This window comes from Akebia trifoliata, chromosome 7 (assembly GCF_017979445.1).
Source record: "Akebia trifoliata isolate Shusen 1 chromosome 7, ASM1797944v1, whole genome shotgun sequence".
In the NCBI taxonomy this organism is placed as follows: Eukaryota; Viridiplantae; Streptophyta; class Magnoliopsida; order Ranunculales; family Lardizabalaceae; genus Akebia; species Akebia trifoliata.
This window is the reverse complement of record NC_141381.1, coordinates 18,387,873-18,413,085: the sequence shown is the minus strand read 5'-3', so window position 1 is coordinate 18,413,085 and position 25,213 is coordinate 18,387,873. Positions and strand designations below refer to the sequence as shown.

Sequence of the window (25,213 nt, the reverse complement as noted above, 5' to 3'; positions counted from 1 at the left end):
TATAATTTTGTCGTTTCTTCCTTATTTCGTATTTGGGTAGGGTCGTATGCTGGGTGGGCCCTTAATCATTTTTTTGTTGATTATCCACACTTTTTATTAGTGGGTTTTTTTTTTTTCGTGATAAAATTAGTGCGTCAAATTACAACCTCACACTCAATGTATCACACGTGTGAATTAACTAAGGCGGCTTATATTACTATGACGCCAGATGAGAGAGAGAGAGAGTTCTACTAAATTCTGCTTAGTTGAGTTGAGACTTGAGAGTTTAAGAATTAAGAGTGGGAAATATTGTTGCGTAAATACAGTGACTTTGTGGTTGGCGCAGACTATGGAGCCGGAAGCAGGTACTTCGAGTTCTCGAACTCCTTCTCAGGTCAGCTTTCAAGGCTTAGGGTTTATGTGTGGATATGATTTTTGTTTCTTTAGCTGTTTTTATTTATTTATTTGTTTGTTTTATCTCGAATTGGTTTTCTGTTCTTTCAGCTACATGTAATGGCTTGGATTTAAATTTTCTTATTCTGAGTTCCGATTTGATTTGTTTAAATTCTTTCTTTTATTCTAATGAATTTATTAATTGATTGAAGATTTTGATTGATAGAAGTTTAATTTTGTGATATTTGGAGAAACTGAATGATTGGTGACTAAGCTTTGAAATTGAATGAAATTTGATTGGACTGATTGTATTAGTTTACGATCGGTTGTAGAACAAGGAATTATGGATCTTTTGAATTATCTTTGTAGTTATAAATGTCTTAGATCTTAGTTAGTGATAATGGATTTTAGAAGAGCAGAATTTCACCTAAGGAGGTCTTCGACGAATTTCTCAAATAAAATTCTGAAAATTTGTAGTTGGTTGCATATGTTTTTATATTGGTTACCTCACTTCAAGATTGTTCTTTTCTGTAAGTTTTTTAGTGATTCAATTGGCAATCTGACTCACTGATACGTCCTTCCATTGGATTTTCAAGTTTCATTAGGCACTTTTTTTATTTTTTGGGTCTCCTGAGTTGGAAGTTGGGTAATGAAGTTCAGATTCAACGAGGGGTCAGTTCGGTTAATTGGGATAAAGCTGATAAAGTTTCAGGAAATAAACCCTGGATAATTTCAGGCCAAGGGGTAGGTTGAAAAGAATCCTTATCAGCCAATAATTATTTGAACTTTCATCAAAATTAGAGAAATATTGTGAAAGTGTTGGAACAAGGTTACCCCCAAGATTTATTGGGAGAGAATCGGTTCGTCTGTTTGTTGTGATTTTGATTCTGGTCTACCAAGAAGATGTTTATCCATTGGATATATTGGAATGAAAGAACATACATCTATAGATAAATGGTCACTTGGTTGTGCTTCTGTTGCAACTTTCCACTCAGCAAGAGAGTTGAGTTTCTTTTCAAGCTGCAACATGCACGGCACTTATTTATTTGAACTTCATCCATGAATGGTTATTACTTTGTGCCAATTACGCTTCTGAGTATCCTGCTTTAAGTTGATATGAGAATAGGTTATTTATTATTATTAGTTCCCTTTTAAAAGTTAACTAATTTTTGTTAGTGCTGAATAATTACTTATGATTCAGGTAATGAACACTTTAATGATTCAACCTTGTGGAGACGTAGACTCTTGAGTGTCATGGATACATACAATATAATCTAAATTCTTGCATATTCCAGGATGTATTGTGAACACTAGAAAGGCACCTCATTTTTTAATCAGATGTTAATTTTGTTTAGAATAAATAATAGAATGTCACTATTACGTCTTCCCAGGAATTTCAAAACCATGTCCCACGAACCAATCGAGTGTGGATGTGTTGCATCGATAAAAAAAAAGTGGATATGACAGCAAATTTCCTTATTTTTAGTCCTATATGGGTGTTCACTAAGTAGATCAGTCCTTCCTTTCGTTCAGTTATATTTATATTGTCATTATATGGTTTTTAGAATTTAATGTAGTGTATCCAAAAAGATTTCACTCCTTAATATTTAGTTGTTATATGAAAATTTGATTTACATAAATTTAAGGATGTATTAATGCTAGAATTGTCCAGTACCCGTTTAATTGTTTCAAGTAGTGTTGATCTTGGTTCTAGCATCCTATTTAGCAGAAACAATTTTATCTGAATTTGTAGATGAACAAGTGCCTTTCTAATTTTATTGGAACTAAATCTGGGTTTTGGAGCTTGTGCAGTACTCATGGAGGAACCTCTCCAGAAATTTGATATTAGCATACCAAAGCTTTGGTGTGGTCTATGGAGACTTGAGCACTTCTCCTCTTTATGTTTACACCAGCACATTTGTTGGGAAGTTGCAAAACCATCAAAATGAAGATGCAATATTTGGTGCATTTTCTTTGATTTTCTGGACCCTTACATTGATTCCCTTGCTCAAGTATGTCCTCATTCTTTTGAGTGCAGACGATAACGGTGAAGGTGTGTTGGGATGAAAACCCTCTTTTAATATAATGGATCCTTTTAATAATTCTATTTTTGATCTGATAATATTTCTGTAACTGTTCAGGTGGAACATTTGCTCTTTACTCACTGCTTTGCAGGCATGCGAGGTTTAGTCTACTTCCCAATCAACAAGCAGCCGATGAGGAGCTCTCTGCATACAAATATGGTCCCACAGCACCGGTTGCTTCCTCTCCACTGAAGAAATTCCTTGAGAAGCATAAAAGGTTGCGAACAGCATTACTCATCGTGGTATTATTCGGTGCATGCATGGTCATAGGTGATGGTGTCCTTACTCCAGCAATTTCAGGTAATAATATATTTCTTTTCTCTTACTACGGCATAAGATTGTGGTTCTGCATCATTGTCAAAACGTGCTTCAAGTGGAAAAAAAAAGTTTCATTTCATCATATGTTATGCTTCCTAAGATAAAGAAGGGAAATGATCTAAGACACAACCACACTGCCTGCGAATCTCGTCAGCTCATTGATTCAGACTGACAATTTTTTGTTTGGGTTTAGATGTATTCTGACTGACATTTGGTTGGTGGGACAACTCTACTCCAGAACATAGCCTGAATACAATCGATTAGAAATATGGATCCTTCTCTATCTGCTAAATTTGATTTTTCAATGATCCTACCTCTAGGTGTAGATAAGTTGGTCATGAATTTTAATTGTCCCATTGGTCTATGGCCCTTGAAATTGACTATTTACTAATTGTTTTATTGATGAGATAGGTGCCATCAAATGCATTCACGCTTTCTTATTTTTCTGTTTTTTGTTTTGTTTTGTTTTTTGTTTTTTTGTTTTTTTGTTGGGTTTTCTAGAAAGCTTGTAAAACAAGAATTCATATTGTATTGTCCAATAAATATCCTCTGAGGCACTGTTTGCCATTATAACTCACATTTTACGATATGTATCTTGTTTTGTGGTGGGCCATTTGTGCTCTTTATACTTCAATTCTCTTAAACAGAGTTCCTAATTCTAACAATTCTAATTCTAAATTGCAGACCCCTTCTTATATGTACATAGAAGAATTTTATTGAAGATTTGTTAGTAATGTTTTGATTGTTTGTATTCTCGTAAACCCTCAATCTTAGTTTTGTTTTGTCGATTGCAGTTTTATCATCTGTCTCTGGACTGCAAGTTACTGAACAAAAACTAACTAATGGTAAGTTGACTTTTACCTATTTTCGTACACGATTAACTTTTTGGTGGAACAATATTCATTTAGTGGACCCTGATATTTGGAATAGAAAAACAATTTCCCTACTAAGTAAGGAAAATTTCCTAACGACATCCCCTTGTGGCATCTAAAAACATGATCCAATGCCATAGGGATATAGAGGACAACATTCACATAACTTTTAGAAAAAAAAAAAAAATTCGAAAGAAAAAGTTAATTTTCACTGTTGAATTTTAATTTTAGAGTTGGGAGTTCAGTACCTGTCCATTTTCAACACCTTGGATCAAGCTCAAAAAAGTTTTTATTTTATTGTTAATTGTTTTTTGAATCTGCGTTTTTCCATGAAATTTAGAAGGCTGTGGTGTTGGATTGCCAATGTGGTAATCCATGTGCCAATGTAAGATTTGAAATCTTACTTAGTCAGGCTAGCCTAATTCTTTGGATTATAGCTTTGATGCTGATGAAGATGATCATCTCATTCGTTGATTCTTCTCTATAAATTTAATTCCGGATTCCTAATGATACCCAGATAGTTCATTTATGTATCTCTGCAATTTTACTCCTTGTTTTTTCCTGGTAATTGATACTGTTAAACCTGACCAGGTGAGGTGCTTTTGCTCGCATGTGTCATATTGGTGGGTCTGTTTGCCCTGCAACATTTTGGTACCCACAGGGTAGCATTTATGTTTGCACCCATTGTTATCATCTGGTTGATAACAATTTTTTCCATCGGCCTATACAACACAATACATTGGAATCCCAAGGTTCTGCATGCAATTTCTCCATTTTATATCATCAAATTCTTCAGAGAGACTGGTCAAGATGGGTGGATTGCCCTTGGAGGGATCCTCCTTTCCATAACAGGTATGTGTGGTTTTGTCATTGTGGAATTACATTAGTGTAGCTGTCATATATTTTTCTAGTTATTCTACTCCACCAGAGTTGCATGAGAGTGTGCAAGGGTTCAATAAATAGTTTTCGTCAATTTGACTTGATCATTGGTCTGGTTGTGTTGATTGGGGGAATTTGATTCTTATGAACTTAATATAAAAAATTCAGGACCCTTGAAAGATAATTCACTTTTACCATTTTGCCAGATTTCATATAGATATAATAACTGATTGTCCTGAGTCTCACAGGTACTGAAGCTATGTTTGCAGATCTTGGACACTTCACTGCCTTGTCGATACGGGTAAGTTCATGATTTGCTCTTGTTTTATGTGCAAGGAAACTGGAAGTATGAAGCATCCACAAGTAGCTCATAAGAATGGTTTATTGGTATAGTGACAAAGTTGGTGTTCGGAAATATTTGGCAAGAGAGAGAGCTTCAGAAAAAGTCAGCAAAAGTCGGGATAACATCGGCTAATTAAATATTAAAAATAATTCTTTTAAAAATAAACAAATGTAAACAAAAAAAAAGTGTATTTTATATATTAAATGAAAAAATAATACTTAAAAAATGCTAAAAACAAAAATAATCTGTGATTTTTTGAAAAATTGGGATTAAATCATGATTAATTGTGATTTTTTGAAAAATCAATGATTTTTTTTTTTAAACTTCGTGTTTTTTTGAAAAAATCGTGATTTAATCGCAATGGTTATCAAACTGGAAAAAATAATATAAAATGATGTTTACAATCATCTCCTAGTTGGAGCAGGTTCTCACTTCCATGGATGTGTTTTTTATTCTGCTGTGAGATGGACTGTTTTATAGTCTTAAGGGCGTAATAATTCTCTTTATACATCTGTATGTTTGAATGTGTCATGGACCTGAATATCATTCCAAATTTTTGCAGATTGCCTTTGCATTTGTTATTTACCCATGCTTGGTAGTACAATACATGGGTCAGGCTGCTTTCTTATCTAAAAACCCTTCTTCCATACCCAGAAGTTTCTATGATTCAATTCCAGGTTAGTGGTTTCTTACAATTAGTCCCCACCATTCCTATGTTGCTTAGTCTCTATAAGAATCTCAAGTTATTTGTCCAATCTTCATGTAAGACTCATTTCTATCATCCCTTTCTCCACAGATAAGATATTTTGGCCAATTTTTGTGATTGCCACTCTGGCAGCCATTGTTGGGAGCCAAGCAGTCATCACAGCTACCTTCTCCATTATCAAACAATGCCATGCACTTGGTTGCTTTCCACGAGTTAAAGTTGTCCACACCTCTAGACATATTTATGGGCAGATCTATATCCCAGAAATAAACTGGATTCTCATGATCCTTTGTCTTGCTATAACTATCGGATTCCGGGACACAACCTTGATCGGAAATGCTTATGGTATGTCTTAAGAAGTTCCATTTTTTTTTTCTTGTCGTGCTGTTACCATAAGAAGTCTTGGACTAGAATGGAGGGAAAGATGGTACATTTCATTTCCAGCTCTCAAGGACGCATGCATGTTGGGTTGACTACAGAAATATTCTAGATCAAAAGTTGCCTGGTCATGAAACTTGTACTCTATAGAAAGTTTTTTCGAGTCAGGATCATTCTCAGTTTTCTAACCATTCAAAACATTTGATTGATTTGATGATTACATTCATCCAATTTAATCACTTGAAGCCCAACAGTTTCTGTAGTGGGGCACATCAGATGTTGGCCCCCAAGCCCCTTGATGTGTGCGTGGGCTTACAACTGTCATGAGAAGGGCTTCTTATTTGTGCGTATCTCTTACATAAAATTTCTCCTTTCCCTTTCTTCAGGCATTGCTTGCATGACGGTTATGTTTGTCTCAACATGGCTCATGGCTCTCGTCATAATCTTTGTGTGGCAAAAAAGTGTTCTTGTGGCTGCAGCATTCCTTCTCTTTTTTGGTTCCATTGAGGGGGTCTACATATCGGCATCTGTAATGAAAGTACCCCAAGGAGGATGGGTCCCAATAGTGCTTTCGTGCATCTTTATGATTCTCATGTATGTTTGGCATTACGGGACTCGCCAGAAGTACAACTATGATCTACATAACAAGGTCTCCTTGAAATGGTTACTTGGCTTGGGCCCTAGTCTTGGGATTGTCCGTGTGCCTGGGATAGGCCTCATCTACTCAGAACTAGCAACAGGAGTCCCTGCAATCTTCTCCCACTTTGTCACCAATCTCCCTGCATTCCACAAAGTGTTGGTGTTTGTTTGTGTGAAATCAGTCCCAGTGCCCTACGTGTCACCTGAAGAACGCTACCTTGTTGGTCGAGTCTGCCCTAGACCCTATCGGATGTATCGGTGCATTGTGAGGTATGGGTATAAGGACATTCAGCGTGATAATGTTGACTTTGAGAACCAGCTCATCCAAAGCATTGCAGAATTCATCCAGATGGAAGCAGAAGAACCACAATTCTCGGGATCTGAGAATTCATCGGATGGGAGAATGGCTGTTATAAGCACTGTCCAGTCAAACTCGAGTTTAGTAGTGACTGATCAAGAGAACTTAGAGGTGATCACCACCTTCCAAAGCAGCAAATCTCCAACCCTCCAGAGCCTACGGTCTGTATATGAGGATGAGAATCCACAGATGAGAAGGCGAGTAAGATTTTTGTTGCCACAAAGTCTGGTTATAGATCCTTCCGTGAGGGAAGAATTGATGGATTTAATCCAGGCAAAGGAGGCAGGAGTCGCATATATAATGGGTCATTCTTATGTAAAGGCCAGGCGTTCATCTTCATTCTTGAAGAAACTGGTAATTGACATTGGGTATTCATTCCTCCGGAAGAACTGCAGGGGTCCCGCTGTGGCACTAAACATTCCTCATATCAGCCTTATTGAAGTGGGCATGATTTACTATGTGTAAACAATTGGAGGAAGGAAGGATCGTTTACCGGGTTTAAGACTTTTGCTTCTCATTACAGGGAAGGGAAAGAGAAGCATTGACACATTTACACCCCTTAGAGAACAAAGGTGAGCTGAAGGTGGTGGTTTGGTTGCTAAAAGTGGGGCATGAATGGCAGGTATTGTTGATAATAATCATTTCTTATCTTTTTTCCTTACCAGGCATGTACATATAAGGCCCAGGAACTCGTAGTATTATTGTCAAGGGAGTTTCCCCTCTATTTTTTTTTCTCTTTGATAAGTCTTTGATGGACATGATGTTTAGGCTGATAGATGATATTGGAGAATGAGTTTGGTAATTCTTCAATGCTGGTCGGACGTATGAGATTTTTGTTTTGTTGAATATGATTCGAGGTACAAACTTTGAAAATGATTTGAGGAAATATTATCCAGTGAGAGTTCCCAACAGGTTGAAAATAACATTAGTGGTCTACCCTAAAACCTCCTTGATTAAAGGATTGCACAGAGGACTGATCTCATTTTCGTTACCACATTTTTGTAGTTTTGTTCAATTTCTTACCGTCTGTGACCTGACAATGGTGCTTCGTAAAGTCTGCTTTAACGGGAAGATAGAAAATTAAACCCAGCTTAGAGAAATAGGGCGAACTTAAGCATGATTACAATGCTAAAACAGTTGTTGCCCGCAGTCTACCTTTCCAAGATCCAGGCTCAACTTGGTTAGTAGATGTAATTTATGCTGAAGCGCATGGTAGTGCTTCATTTTGATACATAAGTACATCAACTGCAATTGAAATTTCTTCCAACGTAATATTTTTGGTTCAATTTTTCTTTCTTCTGGGAAAGCAATTATTCCCAAGGAACGTTCGCCCTATAAGTAATTCATGGTCTGCCATTAATGCCGGAACCATTCATACAAACACTACATTTGACCCCATTGCTTTAGTTGGAAAGTCTTCAAAAGATGTTACCTAATGAAGCTTCTCCATTGCGACTGTCATCACATCTCTCTCTCATAAACACACACACGCTCATTTGAACTTCTACATAACAAGAGAATTTCATCTCACATCAGCATTCATCTTGTGAGAACATATTTAAGAATTTTAATTATATTGGGATCTCAGTAAATTCTTTATTACACACATCAATTGCACCCAAACGACATTTGAGAAAGTATGCATTTCTAAAGCTTTACCTCAGTTACATTGACTTGTCAACGAGTGGGGGAGTAGGATTTCTGTGGATCAGATTTTGCAGGTTTTTCTTTTCTTATGTAGTATCTTGATGCGACTTACTTGAACACACTTGAACACAAGCTCTTCGACGTAGAGATACGAGTGAGTGAGGCTAAGGAACAGATGGAAGAAGAAGAAGAAAGGAAGAAAGGCTATGCCTTCCCCTTGCCCATATATATGACTTGCCTTATCCCTCTTGCATCAGATGGTTAAGAGGGTATCTGCCTTCACACCTAAACAACTAATCTTTTTTCTTCTTCTTTTTCCTCCACATCCTGTGTCAGATCTCAAGATAGAAACAAGTGAGAAGATTAGTAAGGCAAGTTTCTTCTATCTGCCTACAGACCTATCTTATAGCAAGCAAAATGCAGGCCACTTAACAAATTTAGATCGAAAAAATCTATAAAGATCAGTGGGGGAATCACATATTGATGGTGGTCCCTAGTTGTAATTCCTCTACTGATTCATACTTATCTCCCACTCAGACTCATTAAGTTGTTCTTCTTCTTTAAGAAAAATTGCTCAATAAAGTACATTAAAGTTAAACATGTGCGGGCGCGCACGCGCACACACACACACAGGCCAACAAACTAAACCCCTATCCTTGAGAAAGCTAAAGAAGGAAAATAATGAGTGGAATTGGGTATGGAAATATTAAAGTTAAAAACAGGTGGTGGGCTACCATTCTTCATAGTTTTAAACTCGGGTGAGTCTACTCAACTTGATGGAATTTTTAAGGTGACTCGGCTTGCAATCTCGAAATCTCAAAAGGATTCATGCACGAATTTAATGAAACTTGTGGAGTCAACTCAGAAATTAGTGGGGTTATATTTAAGAGTCATGATTTTCTGACTCAAAATTTTTCTCTTGGTAGGTACGCAGTTGATGTGGTAAGGGCATAGAACCATAGATCTTTTTGTTCGGGATACACAAGGAAAAAGATCAACGGTTCTATGCCCTTGCCGCATTAGTCGAGTACAGACCGAGTGACAATTTTCGAGTTAGAAAATCATTAGCCTCTATATAATGTTCTTTTTCAGTAAATATAATAAATATGATCTAAAATTTAAAATTTTAATTATATTTATAATATTAATTTATTTAATCCAAAAATAACAAGTAGTCTAGTTGATTCAACTGTATGGATATCCACAAGTAGTTGGATTGGGTGTGCCTTTCTTTTTAATAGAGTGGAAATTAGCTTTACACCGTCTATCCTTGCTATTCTAATGGGTTGTGAGAATCTAGGTGTCTTTGAAGTGCTTTTAGGCTTTTAGTGGGAAACATGTTAAAAAGCTAAATATGGACATACTAACTACCCAAACAAAACTTACGGGGTCTGTTGTGTATGAAAAATGGTGAAAAATTGGTAGAAAATAGTTTTTCCAAGAAAATGGTCATAGGTCTCTCGATTGGTTGTGGGAAAACCATTCACTTTTTTTTTTTTTTGAAAGTGATTTTTCCCACATAGGCCATGCTTTGTGTGTAGCAAATGATTTGCACAACAAATGTTTTGCAATCCATTGTTTTGTAATTTACTATTATTTAATAGCCAATGGGAAATCTCTTGCAAAATCATTATTTGTGTTTGGTTGATAGTTTGATATTGTTAAAATAAAATGTGGAAATAAATTTTAACTTATTTGATCTCATGAAACAAATGATTTAAATTACAAAAGTACCCCCTATACTTGTTATGTTAATATATATATATATATAGGAAGGGGTTATTACGACCCCTATTATGACACATATTGTGACACACCGTTTGTCTTATATGGGCAAAAATATTAGGAATAGACTGCTTTTTTGTGAGGATGATCTCTGTGATGAGGGGATCATCCTGACAAAAAATCATCCCATTCCAAAACTTTTAATCCCATCAAAATTGATTTACAAAAATTGGACGGTCTAAAATTTTTCAACTTGTAAACATGGGGCTAGAAGTTTCATATGAGCTGATTTTTGACAAGGATGATCTCCTCACCATAGAGATCATCCTCACAAAAAATCAGCCCATTCCAAACATTTTTGCCCATATAAGATAAAACGGTGTGTCGCAATGTGAGTCGTAATAGGGATATACGGAACTTGACCCATATATATATATGCATTTAAAAAAATATTCTTATACATATATATTGAAATTAAAAAATATTTATCATCAAAGCAACTATTCAAACTGTAGAACACTTTCTATATTTGTTACCATAACATGCATATGAATTTATATAAGTACCTCTATGCTGAGAATATTTTTATAATTTTAATACGCACGTAAATGTATCTTTGATGAGATGTTATATGCATGATATTGTAGCAAGTACTGAGGAATTTCTCAAATGAGGGGTAGTTTTATAATTTCAATATGTAATTAAATCTAACATTGACTAAGAGAATTTTCCTAAATTTAAGTATATCAGCAATGAGAACAAAGGGAATTTTTTTAATTTGATCTTGTTTTTGAAAAGGGATATTCAAGTAATTTTGATATGCATATATTGAAGTCAAATAAATTTTTTTTTTTTTTTTTGTGTCGCAAATTATTTACTGAAGTCTCTTAAGAATTAAGGTGATCTATGCAAAATTTTCCAAATGAAAAGCATTTGCATTGTTTAAGTACCCATAAAATTGATTTTAGAAAATTATTTGTCTTAGTGAAAATAAATTAATTTTGCCCCAACCTCGTCTTGAGGTTGGACCCTTCCGAAAGAGCCATAGTGTTGTTGGAAGTTGGGAATAGAGCTGTTAATGGATGGGGCCATAAGAATGGATCAAAGACCAATCTGATAAGGAACGGATCATATTCTTGTTGGATCAGATTTTTAATTTTTAAATTTTTTTGGATTTCAGTATTAGGACCATATCCAACCTAATAACAATGGGATCTGTATCAGATGAGAACTGATTTTATATTAAAAATATGGTTACATGGTCGATCTGGAACCATTATGAAAGGTTAATTATAAAAAATTAACCCTTATAAAAATCCTAATATTTGATCCAGATTCAAAGTTATTGGATCGGAGCAGAGAAAGTTTCTGGTCTGATCCGATCTCTATTGATGGTGCAAATGGAACTTTTTTTTATTTTTTAGGGTAATGATTTGAAACGGTTTTATAAATAATGATTACGATACTTACAAATGCGGTGGACGTGCCGGAGTGGTTATCGGGCATGACTAGAAATCATGTGGGCTTTGCCCGCGCAGGTTCGAATCCTGCCGTCCACGCCATTGTACGGTATGTAATGTATGTCTTGATTGTTTATTTTAGAGACCTGCTTCGACACCCCAAGTTTTGTACTGATTACACCCCAATTTCTTAAAAATATTTATCACCCCGATAAAAGACTATTAAAGCACTCTTCAAATATTACAAAACATTTTCTCGTTGGAAGCTGTTTATACTTATCAGTTATGATGAGGCTCATGTGAAATCCTAAAACGCAAAAAAAGAATTTCTAGTGGCAGCCCTTATTCTTAGCCATTCACTTATTTTTTTTATTTTTAATTCAGTTGTAATAAGAAAAAGTTCGGGTGCTAATAACAGTTATCTTATTTTATTATTATTATTTTGCCCCCCAATTTAAGATTTAGAATTTTCCTAAATCTCGAGGGTGAAGCGAAAAAATAAAAATAAAAATCTTTTATACTTAAATACAATATGCATTTCTTTCAAATATTTTCAATAAAGTTTATACTAAAAATTGGATTTACAAATTTTTTTCGTCTGTAAAGGTATACCTGTATAATCAAAATCCATATATCCAATTCCATTCTAACCACTATATCATAACGAATATATATATTCTAAAAAATAAAAATAAATTATAATTACAATTCAAAAGTGCATATACATCAACTATATATCTCATATTGATCGACAGTTGTCCATGTCATAAACCTTAATTATCACTCTCTAGAAATATAAATATAAGTATAAACAATACACATGATACTAATACATATAAGAAAATCCAAAAGTACACAAAAAGAGTTCTACTAAACTTCGATCTCAACCCACATATAAGCAAAATAGTGCTGCTCGTCACTTGATCCTACGATCCCTTTATGTAATGCTCTCCATTAGGAACATGCATATCGACAGTTGGGACATTTGTAATGCTTTGTTGGTAGCATATACATCAACTACATATCTCATATTGATCAACAGTTGTCCACGTCATAAACCTTAATTATCACTCTCTAGAAATATAAATACAAGTACACACAACACACATGATACTAACACACATAATAATATCCAAAAGTACACAAAAAGAGTTCTACCAAACTTTGATCTCAGCTTACATATAATCAAAATAATGCTTATCACTTGATCTTATGATCCCTTTATTTAATGTTCTCTATTAGGAACATGCATCTCGGCAGTTGGGACATTTGTAATGCTTTGTTGGTAGGGTGAGTAATAAGGAAGTTACTCAATAGTAAACGCACATTTCAAATTAATAATCATAATATGACTGGATAAACAAGTTAATCTATTACAAATAATACAGCTTTTTTAAATAAATAAAAATAAAAATAAAAAACACATGAAACATATTAAGTCTTTAATAAAATAATAACAAAATATTTTCATCTCATAATAAACCAAAAGAAATATAAATGTGTCATAAGAATATCATATCGGTGGTGTATTTGATAAGAATGATGAGGTACACAATCGATACAAAAGTATCGATTTATATATTGATACTCTAGTATTTAACTAATATGAAACTCACTGTTAGTTCTTAATTTTACGGTCAATTTGACAATTTATCATAATTGGTTGATAGTATTTTTTGGCTTAGGTTGGTCATTGATTTCTAACGGAGATCAATCGTTTGATTACTATAGACTGAAAATGATTATTTGACAAACCAGCTTCATCATACTTTTGTGGTATGAATGTGTCCTAAATCAACTTAGTTAGATACAAATCATCTTTATACTACAATTTGTTATTTTTCAATAAAGATAAGATAAGAAATGTAACACCCCGAATTTTTAATTCGTATCTCGAGGAAAAAAATAAATAGTGAAATTTTAAGAAAATCTTGAAAGTGGGATTTAGGAGTAAAACTTTAGGATGTTTTTAATCATTTTAATAGAATCTGACCTCAACATTAAATTCAAAATGATCGAAAAACATAGTTTAGCCTGTAAGCACGCTCAAGTGCGAGTCCGAATATAAAAGTTGCAAAATCCTCGATTACCGGGTCGGACCAGGCTAAAACAGTGACTTTTTGTTAGAGGAATAATTTTTAAAATTTAATCATACCATTGGGTTCATAACGAAAAATTATTCAACATAGACTATTTATTTGTCATTTTTGGAGATCAGGAAGTCGAATTATCGCCAAAAAACGAAAACGACATCAAGTTTAGGGGTCACGTCAGGCCAAAAATGTAAATTTCTGTTAGAGACAAGATTTGTAGAAATTGACTGTACCATTAGATCCGGAACGAAAAATTAGGCGAAATAGAGTATTCATTTGTCAGTTTTAAAGTCCGGATGATCAAGTTATCATCGATCAAAACAATAGGCGAAATACCGATTTCGTCCTAACTTTTATATTAAAAAAAAAAAAAAAATTAATTTTTTATATAACTCATCTTCCCCAACTCGTCCTTACAGCATAATAAACGAAAAAAAAAAAAATTTTGTTTTTCCTCCGATTCTTCCACCTCAGATCTCTCACAAACGGCTCGCCGTCGACGATCGACACAGAAGGGAGAAATGTCCGCAGCTGCATTCTCTACAAAACCCACCCAACCTTTCTTCGTTTCACTTTCTATTTCACCCGATATCGTCAAAAATCAGCCGTATTTGGATACGAAAATTTCGAAACTTTGACCTCAGATTTCGTCCGTTTCGGGGTCAAATCACTTTCTGACGCAGAAGGGAGAAACGTCCGCAGCCTCATTCTCTACATAACCCAACCAAGTTCCTTCCGTTTTCTCGTCTTTTTCACCCCGTATAGTCAAAAATCAGCCGTATTTTTATACGGAGATTTTCGTAACTTCGACCTCGATTTTCATCGATTTCGAGGTCAAATCGTCTTTCGCCGTAGAAGGGAGAAGAGACGAGCACATCGAGATCTTCGAAACCACCAGGTCGATTTCAAAAATCAGCCCCATCGAAGCTCGGTCCGTCTCGATTTCCGTGCCGATCGCCTCGATTTCCGCACACACGCTTCGATCCTTTTGCCTGGAGATTGTAAGGAACTCTGAATTTCTATTAATAATCATAGATTGTGAAAATTGCATTTAGGATTTTATTGGAAAAATTTGGATGTATTTTCGAAATATAGAATTCTTTGTTTATTTCAAAATGCACGCCAGAAATTGCATGTTTGATATGTTTAATTGTATTTTTAACAAATTATACGTGGGTAGAGTATTTTAACGGGTTATTGCCATAAATTGGGTCTTGTGCACTGCTCGGACCCCGTTTTGATATGAAATTTGTATTTTTTTTTCAATATTATTGATAGAAATAAATTGTATAGTTGAAAAATGTGATTTAATATTCAATGAACTCATATTGAGTTGATGAATATCAGAAAATGGATATTTTATGAAGAGATTGAAAACTGTAAAAGTCGAAAAAAAGGGAAAAAGGGTATGAAATGGTAAAATGTCAGAGTCACACCCGAGGGGTGATGTCTGCATTTTACGTTGTTGTGTTGTATGCAGGTTGGTGAACGGATATCCAGGGATAATGTTACTGGTTGCATGTTTATTTACTTTCTGTTAGCGCGAGGCGCTCTGTTATGTTATTTATTTTAGGCCGGGTGGCCACACTTGCATGGTAGGAAACTGGATATCTATTCTCAACCTTGTATTGTTAATTTCTCTTTTGTTTTCAAATGAAAATAATATATATAAGTAGCTATTTTGTGAGCTGTTAAAGAGTTTGTGAATGCCTGAAGGGATAGTGCATCATATCATCCGGAGTGGTGTACTATCCTGGGATGTACGGTAGGGACCACCAAACTCATACGTGGTATGGGACGCGTATGAGAGTGGAGTCACAACTGGAATCCGGGTTTATTCCTCTCTATCTTTACCAGTGAACTTGTAATGTAAAGGTGGTCGTATACGAATGGTTTGTATCTTTGGGAATCACATGCACGCCTGATAGGCATAGACGAAGATGATTAGTCAGTGATCACTAACAATCTATAGTAGTCGAATGTTCTGACACATCGAAAAGAGACCCATTGCTTACGGTCACGTCAAACGGCCAGCCTGAGCCGGATAAATGGTCAACCAAGCGTGGTAAACAGCGACCAGCCACAAAATCAGGAACTAAAAGCCCGAGAAGAATTGTAACATCATGTCCCGACTGGGAGCGATCCAGTCGTGAATCCCAACTCTCTAATTCCAATACTCCACCATTGTGTATTATGTATCTGTTGCTTATTTTGATATATAAGATGAAATGAATGTTTATTGTTTCCATTTGATCAATTAGATTTGTATAAAAAGAGAATGTTATAGTGAGTACTGCTGATCGATGTAATGTGAGTTTTAAAATGTTTAGTTGCTCATCCCTGGCTATATGTACCAGTTAATCGTAGTTTTCTTCTATAAAATTTTGTTTATTTTAAAATGATTCAGTATGTTTATTCGTTCATGTTAGGAGAGGTTATTGGCAGAAATTGTTGCTTCCTTACTGGGTAACCCTTGTTACTCACCCTTTCCTTCTCCATTTTTTTTAGTTTCAGATCGGAAGCTTGGCGAAACAAGTGTAGAACAAGAGCGAGGATCATCTGGTTGGTCAGATAGACAACCAGAGTCCGTCACCTGGTAAGTATTAGGGTTATACCCCCTAGTGGTGTCAGTTTCTCCAGGTAGTCTTATGGATTCTGTCTTGAGTGTTAGGAATTATGTTAGAGTAAGGAATTTTGTATAATCCTGTATATAATTTTTTTTCTTCCGCACTCTGATCTATCGGACATTATTAGACGTATATAGGCTTCCGCTAGTATTATATTTTGTTTGTTATATGCAGGATTGTATGTCGTTTATCAGGTGCAGGTTGAATCGCCTTGGAATGCTAACATAAACAGAGGAGACCATGCCAAAATTTCGAGGTGCCACCTAGTACCTCGAGATCTGACATGGGGATTTGTGTTAGCGTTCGGCGGGACGCCACAAGAAATTTTCAAATAGTAGATACAATATTATTCTCAAGGGCTATCCCATGCAATTGGAGAGAATATCACACTCCTATTATTCTAAATTAATTGGTTGCTTATGGAAATAGCTACCGATTAATCATAAAGGCATTAATTATCTTTTTAATGAACAATAAAAATAGTATATATATATATATATATATATCTTTTAAAATTTATTTGAAAAATTAAAACAAATTTATAAGTGCAATAACTTTTTCAAGTATTCTAAAATTATAAACATGCAGTATTATATCAAAAATAATAAACATGCAAGTACACCATCCCACGGTTACCATCCTAATTACATCCCATGCTCTCTTATACAATGCTCAAAAACATTTTAAATGTGAGAATTCCTCAACACAAGCACATACAGTCGAGAAACCCATTCTCAATTCTAACTAATCGAGAATCTCATTCTCAATTCTAAACAATCGAGACTTTCATTCTCGATTCTATTTTAAACTTAAATATTTCATTAATTTTTTTTTTATAGATTATTATTCAATGAAAATATATTTTCAAAAATGATGTCTTAACAATATTTAAAATGAACACTCTACAAAAATTAATATGAAAATCAATTTGTTTCAAATTAATTTTCTGCTTACACTCACCCAAATTCATTTAATTTTGTCACAATATTAAAATATTAGAGAAAAGATATAAAACGAATTATTTTACAATTCGATGATTGAATTTTGAATTTAAATTATAATAAATTTGAAATTAACAATCAAAATTAAAATAAAATAGATTTCATTAAAAATTATATTATGAATTCGAAATTATAAGTTTCCTATCTTTGCAGTCGAGTTTTACACATTTCTACTATATTAAAATAATTTTTCTCACTAATTTTCTCGATGATTCGACAAAATATTTTGATAACTAAGTAGATCTTGACGTCATGGATATTTTATTTTTGAGTGCTAGATCTTAATTTATATTCGAAATTGTAGATACCCCATTTTTACATCTACCTGATTTGGCGATCTGTCACCCAATTGTAGTAGATTCCTAATGATGAGCGTAAAGAACTCGAAAACTTGTGAGAAGTCTTCTTTCAATTCCCTTTGTTTTCTTCCTAGCCATTTTAATTTCACTATTTTATTTATCCTTGTCACGCAACATAGAATTATGCACATTTAAGATCACTACACCATACACTTGATTTAGTAAATAAACATGATTAGGTTAATCACATATTTCGATAACCTAAAGACCTCGCAGCGCTAGAGACTTACAAACAATCACATTGGAACTAAAAGAAATTTCATGTAAAAATTCATAAAAATTTACAAAAATCAATAAAATGTCGAAAATATCTCTCATGAATCTCGGACATCCAGAAAATCTCAAAAGTACATTCATTGCATTCAGTATATGATTTCCAGTTTAATGGGACTTAAATTGACAAAAATAGAAAATTTGTGAGAAATTACAAAAATAATCAAAATGCTCCCCAATGTCTGATTTTTATCTAGAGACTTTTGTCTTTTAGGAAAACATCATAAAAAATCTAAATTGAAATTTAATCGACTAATCAAAATCAAATTAATCGACCAATTAAAATTCAAAATCAAATTAAAATCCAAGTGACCAATCAAATTGAATCTAAAATCCAATCGATCAGTCAAATTGAGTCTAGAACCTAATCGACACATCAAATTAAAATTAAAGCTTAATTGACCGATCAATGTTCAAATTAAAACACAATCGACCAATTGAATTAAAGTTTTAGCTTAATCAACCAATCAAAATAGAAAATTAAAAACAATTAACCCATCAAATTAAAATTAAATTTAATCAAACCAAAATTGAAAATTAAAATTCAATTCACCCAACCCATTCGAAATATTAATTTAATTGATCAACCAAAATTAAAAATTGAAAATTAATTACCAATCCAGCTTTAATTTAATTTAAAACCAATTAATAATAAAGAGAGTTTGAATTAGTCGTCAATCACCCATCAATGGACCATGGATTGAGAAGCATGAGGTCATGTTCCCTTTCCTTTTTTTTTTTAACTCAACTAGAAAGAAAAAGTCTTTCGTTGGTTCAGTCAAAGAAGAAACAAATAAAAGAAAAAAAACAAATAAATGAAATAATAAAAAATTAAAATAAAGATCAATAAAAGTAAAGAAAGAGAAAGAATAGGAAAATAGGAAAGTGGAAACTAAAGTTTTTTATAAAAAGAATCCCATATTCAACTGTGGTAAGGTAGACTTTCTTGTTGTCTCTTCTCACACAATAACAAAAAAAAAGGCTCTCTCTCCCTCTCCTCAATTCTCTCTCACGTCTTACATTCTCTCTCTTTCTCTTAGACATCAACAAAAGGGAAAACAAAGAAAAAAAAATAAAAAAAAGAAGAAAAAAAGAAGAAAAGAGAAAGAAAAACCTTACTCACCTGGACTGTAGCCTCAATACCTTTATCATCTCCTTTCTGTCTTGTTCAATGTCCAAAACAGTCCCAAAATAACACCCGTTTCAGCCACGAAGCAACCCCAAAAACCTACTTGTTTTAACCACAAACCAGTCCCAAAACAACCTTAGGTTCAGTTATTAAACTAGTCCCAAAAACTCACTTTTAGAATTTTATCAAAATTTTATTATTTGATTTTCTCAAGATATAAATTAAAAACTTGGGGTATTACACAAGCTTTGGTTCTTGCTTTAGTTTTCTCTTAACCTTCGATCTAGTTTCTAACTCTGGCTTAGCTGGATACTCATACTTAAGCTCCTTAAAGACGTTGGTTTGGGGCTCAGTAGATCCTGTGAATCAATAGTCTATGAATCCGACATGACTGGTTCTCGTTACTTCCCAAGTAGCGTTGTTTCTAGCCTAATAGTACCTTTGAGGACCAAAGTCACTTGTCCGATGTGATTTACTGGATGACGCCGGGTAATAAGGTGTCTCGTAAGTACTAGCCGGAGTGTAAGGAGCACTATTCCTAGAAGCTCCTTGATGAGACAAAAAAAAAATATACATGTTAATAAGCATAGTCATTTTGTTTTATTTAATTGAATAAATAATTATTAGTTAAAATATTTTTTCTACTAACCCATAATAACTCAGATGGCCTCTGATAGGAAGAACTGGTACCTTTTCGTGCATGCTGAAGAGCCTACAAAAAATAACAGGCGGTTGAATTAGAAGTTTTTATCCAAGGGTACTTAAGGCTTCACCTCATCTGAATTGCTCGAAAAATTATCTTTAGGAGGAGTAACTTTCTTGCTTTTACTCTTACAAGAAGACTCTTCACTTAAAGCATTAAAAATATTAAATTGGCCCATCCGTAGAGAAAAGAAAGAATGATAAATGTCAGAAGCCAACCGAGAGTCACACCAAAAAAATCACAAAACATTTCAAAAAATGTCAAAACACCAAAACTACCATGCCTCAGCCAATTCAAAACCTCAAGCCATTTGCCCCCAACCCATGTCTACCTCATGAAAGCATTTTGTCAAACACAAGGCTCGTTGTTCATATTCTTTCAATCCTTGCACATAGGGGTGCAACTTAATTCGATTCAAACCGAGAATCAAACAAAATTGTAGAATTTGGATAGGTTTGATTTGGTTTAGACTGGTACCAGTTTCGTTTCAGATTTAAAAAATGAAGAACTGATGAATTCGATTCGGTTCTTGGTTCAAGCAATATAAAAAATCAAACCAAACCAAATAAAAAATCGAACCAATATTAATTTAAAATAAAATATTTGATTTTTAGTTTCTACAAAACCTAAACCCTAACTCTTTCATTCTTTTGGTTCCATCTACTTTCTTTCTCTCGTCTCTTACAACGAGCGTTCAACTACGGACTTAACTTCGATGACCGACGATCATCCCTCCCTCCCCTTCTCTCTCTTTCTTTCTCGTCTCTTGCAATTGTATGGGATAATACAACTGTGGGTTACATTGATCAGGGTCTAGAAAGTCGTTTCTAGAACCCTAATTACATAAACTTTATTAATAAATCATACACTAAACCTTCTAATTGCATATAATTCATTGTTAGTCTATTATAATTATTGTTTTAAATTTAATTATGTAATTCGGAACTAATTACTGTTATTTACATGTAACAGGAATTATTCGTAAAGTTTTAAGATGAATCAGAAAAATTTGAAGTTACCACTGTAATCTAGGATCCAAAATAAGACCGTGGATCAAAATTCAAGTCAATTAACAAAAATTATATCACAGCACCATGGTCAACGGGGTATCACAATCAACGAAGAAAGTCAAGCCTCGAAATTGTACTGAAGCTTGATGGCTGAAATACATTCATATTGAAGTAGGACTTTAATATTTTTGTAATCACAGAATATTTTCAAAACCTTAGTTATCCAAGAAACCCTAATCCGGTCTCTCTATAAATAGGAGACTAGACTAAAGGACATGGGATTTCCAATCTCCCTCGAAAGGATCTCTCATTTCCTTGGAGATCAACTTCTCTTTTTTCTATTATTTTAGTTCTAGGTTTTTATTTTATGTTTCTTAATTTTACAAAAGTTGTAAGGAGGCTCTGCTGGTTTCAAGTCAAGAAATAATAAAGATTTTTTTTCTCATCTCTATTTTTTTTTATGTTTTCTTTATTTTATTTGCACTTTATTGTTCTTACGATGACTATTGGCTAAATTTTCGTTAAATCGGTTGAAGAAGCCTGAACAAGATTTGTTAGTGTTTTATTGCTCTCGTAATGACTTAATATTGTTATTGTGATAGCATATGTATTTATTATTAGGTTGAATATTAAATTTTTCTCAACATTTTGATGGTTTTTTTCTTTGATAAGTTCAAGGAGAACCACGCTTTATAGAGAATAGTTAATGTTTGTCTAATAATTTTGGTCTAAACTAATGCATACTTTTGATCTCGTTTATATTTTAACTGTTTGATTTTTCGATCCACAAACATTAGTTTTATTTAGTTGATTGAGATAAAAAGAAAATCAGAAATCATTGATAAAACTTGTGAAAGTGGATCCAATTGATTTAAACTTCTCTATCGTATTTCTAAGTTTATTTTATTTTAGTAATTTCTTTTAGATAAATCTCTCTCGTAACTATTTTTAAATCATTTATTAAAATTGAATTAGATTGAAAATAAAAATACTTTGGATTAATGTTGTGACGCCTCACCAAACGCTAACATAAAATCCCATGTTAGATCTCGAGGCACAAGGTGGCGCCTCGAAATTTTGGCATGGTCCCCTCTGTTTATGTTAGTATTCCAAGGTGTTCAACCTGCAGCTGATAAACGATATACATTATCCTACATAGATACATACAAAATATAACAATAGCGGAAGCCTACATACATCTAGTAACATACTATTGATCAGAGTACGGAAGAAGAAATTTATTTACGGGATTATACAAAAATTCTTTACTCTAACAAAAGTCCTAACGTTCAGTACAAATCTATAATACTCTTAAACAAATCAAGTATATCCCCAATACTCACCAGGTGATGGACTCTGGTTGTCTATTTGACCTATCAGATGATTCTCACTTGTGCTCTATACCTACCTCACCAAGTTCTGAATTTGAAACTAAAAAAATAGAGAAGGAAATGATGAGTAATAATGATTACCGAGTAAGGAAGCAAACAATTTTTGTTAATAATCTTTTCTAACATGAATGAATAAACATACTGGTACATATAGCTGGGGTTAGCAACTAAACATTTTACAAGTCACATTACATCAATTAGTAGTACTCAGTATAACATTTTCTTTTTATACAAATCTAATCGATCAAATGAAAACATTAACATGCATTTCATTTTATATATCAAAATAAGACAATAGATACATAATACACAATGGTAGAGTAATGGAATTAGAGAGTTGGGATTCACGACTGGATCGCTCCCATTCAGGACATGATGTTTCATAATAAAGTGTTAATCCCTAATTTTGTGGTTGGTCACTGTTTACCACACAAGTGGGATTATTTATCTGACTCAGGCTGGTTGTTTGACGTGATTGCAAGTAATGGGTCTCTTTTCGATATGTTAGAATGTTCGACTAGTATAGATTGTTAATGATCACTGACTAATCATCTTCGTCTATGCCCATCAGGCGTGCATGTGATTCCCAAATATACAAACCATTTGTATATGACCACCTTTACATTACAAGTTTACTGATAAAGATAAAGAGGATAAACCCAGATTCTAGTTGTGACTCCACTTTCATACGCGTCCCATATCACATATGAGTTTGGTTGTCCCTACCGTACATCCCAGTATAGTACACCACTCCGTATGATATGACGCACTATCCCTTTAGGTATTCAAAAACTCTCTAACAACTTAGAAAATAGCTATATATATATATATATATGTATTATTTTCATTTGAAAATAAAAGAGAAATTAACAATACAAGGTCGAGAATGGATATCCAGTTTTCTACCATGCAAGTGTGGCCACCAACCTAAAATAAATAACGGAACAGAAAAGTAAACAGTGCCTCGCGCTAACAGAAAGTAAATAAACATGTAACTAGTAACATTATCCCTGAATATCCGTTCACCAACCTACACACAACGCAACAATGTAAAATGCAGACATCACCCCTCGGGTGTGACTGACATTTTACCGTTTCATACTCTTTTTCCCTTTTTTCGATTTTTACAGTTTTTAATCTCTCAAACAAAATATTCACTTTCTAATATTCATCAACTCAATATGAGTTCATTGAATATTAAATCATTTTTCAATAATGAAAATTTATTTTTATCAATAACATTGAAAAAATATAAAATTTAGATCAAAACGGGGTCTGAGTGGTGTATAGGACCCAACTGATAGAAATAACCTGGTGAAATATCCTACCTACGTATAATTTGTTATAAAATATAATTAAACATATCAAATATGCAAGTTCTGGCATGAATTTGAAATAACCAATTGAATTATATATTTTTTTTGGAAACACATCACAAATTTTTACTAAAATCCTAAATGCAATTTTCACAATCTACGATTACTAATAAAAATTAGAGTTTTTTATAATCTCTAGACGACGAAATCGAAGCACGTGCATGAAAATCGAGACGATCGATACGAAAATTGAGATAGTTCAAACTTTGAGCAGTTGATTTTTGAAACTAACCCGGTGGTTTCGAAGATCTTGCCGTCGTTGTCCTTTCCCTTTTCTACGATGGAGAATGATTTGATCCTGAAAGAGATGAAATTCGAGGTTGAAATCGTGAAACCTCTCTCTTTCTCTCTCTCTATATATATACGACTACTTTTTGACGATATGGGTGAAAAAGAAGAGAAAATGAAAGAAATTTGGGTTAGTTTTGTAGAAAACGAGGCTGCGGACATTTCTTCCTTCTATGTCGACGGTCAAAGACGAACCGTTCGCGATGAATCGTAGTTAGAAAATCGGAAGAAAAATAAATTTTTTTTAAAAAAAACCTTCATTGGTTTTAGATGCTTGAGGATGTGAAAGCGCCCTCGATCCGCGGGGTGCGCGGATTCGCTATTGACCCTTGAGGTTTGGGAGTCGCCACCTAGTTATTACGGTCTAGGAACCAAATTGACCCTACAATGGATAAAAAGAACTAATCTACTATAGAAATCTGAATCCGGGGATCATGTTATGGGATTGGGAAGGTATTAGGCACCATCCTTGCCCGGCCAATTCCGGTCTCTACTTATCCTAAATAGATCTACATTGCTAATGATAAACCTAGATAAAAAAAAAATAAAAAAAATTTACCTTTGATCTGCAAAAGTGTTATTCCCTTAGATCTGGTTAGAATGACTCCTTTTACCATATTTCTTACTTCGTTCTATCTCCGGATCTGATTCCTGATCTCCGAGGTAAGGTATCTCCTTCTTGAATCTGAGTGCTTCAAATTTGTTATGGATTTTTGGGATGTTTTTGAGAGGTTTTTGGGTGTTTTTTAGGCTAAAATCGGAGTAGGGGTGTTAGGGAAGGAGTTGGGGCTCCAAAATTAGGGTTTTGGGGAGGCTATGGAGGCTTCTTTACCTACTTTTCCTAGGGTTTTTTCTTTCATCCAAAAATAGGGTGTAGAGGCTCCTATATATAAAGTTTTTAGAAGCATTAGGGTTTGATTAGGGTTTCAATTAGGGTTTTGACTTAGTCTTTAGGGTTTTAATTTAGGGTTTTGACTTTAGTCTTATGAGATTGACTTGATTAGTTTAGATTAGGGTTTTGATTTAGGGTTTTGACCTTAGTCTTATGAGATTGACTCGATTAGTTTAGATTAGGGTTTTGATTTAGGGTTTTGACTTTAGTCTTATGAGATTGACTTTAATACTTGACTCTAGTCTTACTTAATTGACTTTAATTTTGACTTTAGTTTTATTTGATTGACT

General features: G+C 33.9%; 1 protein-coding gene, 1 long non-coding RNA gene and 1 other non-coding gene across 4 annotated transcripts; 2 read left to right on the top strand and 1 right to left on the bottom strand.

The window, feature by feature from the left end:
- Positions 1–205: 205 nt before the first annotated feature.
- KUP3 (K+ uptake transporter 3) lies at positions 206–7,795 on the top strand. Its single transcript, XM_086447464.1, has 9 exons — positions 206–373; positions 2,185–2,425; positions 2,514–2,756; positions 3,569–3,619; positions 4,238–4,498; positions 4,774–4,826; positions 5,431–5,545; positions 5,665–5,919; positions 6,339–7,795. The coding sequence occupies exons 1-9, from the start codon at positions 209–211 to the stop codon at positions 7,412–7,414; spliced, it is 2,460 nt and encodes an 819-aa protein (XP_086303590.1). The 5' UTR covers positions 206–208; the 3' UTR covers positions 7,415–7,795.
- A 4,003-nt stretch (positions 7,796–11,798) lies between these two features.
- On the top strand, positions 11,799–11,880 carry TRNAS-AGA (transfer RNA serine (anticodon AGA)). The gene has a single exon. It is a non-coding gene; the product is annotated as a tRNA-Ser (tRNA).
- Positions 11,881–18,641: 6,761 nt separating this feature from the next.
- Positions 18,642–24,043, bottom strand: LOC147398310 (uncharacterized). 2 transcript variants are annotated; one of them, XR_015179824.1, is made up of 3 exons: positions 23,976–24,043; positions 19,913–19,975; positions 18,642–19,811 (listed from the first exon to the last, which is right to left on the bottom strand). It is a non-coding gene; the product is annotated as an uncharacterized LOC147398310 (long non-coding RNA). The 2 variants fall into 2 exon arrangements; XR_015179823.1 differs by lacking the exon at positions 23,976–24,043 and adding an exon at positions 22,320–23,196 and having other exon boundaries at positions 18,643–19,811.
- Positions 24,044–25,213: the final 1,170 nt, after the last annotated feature.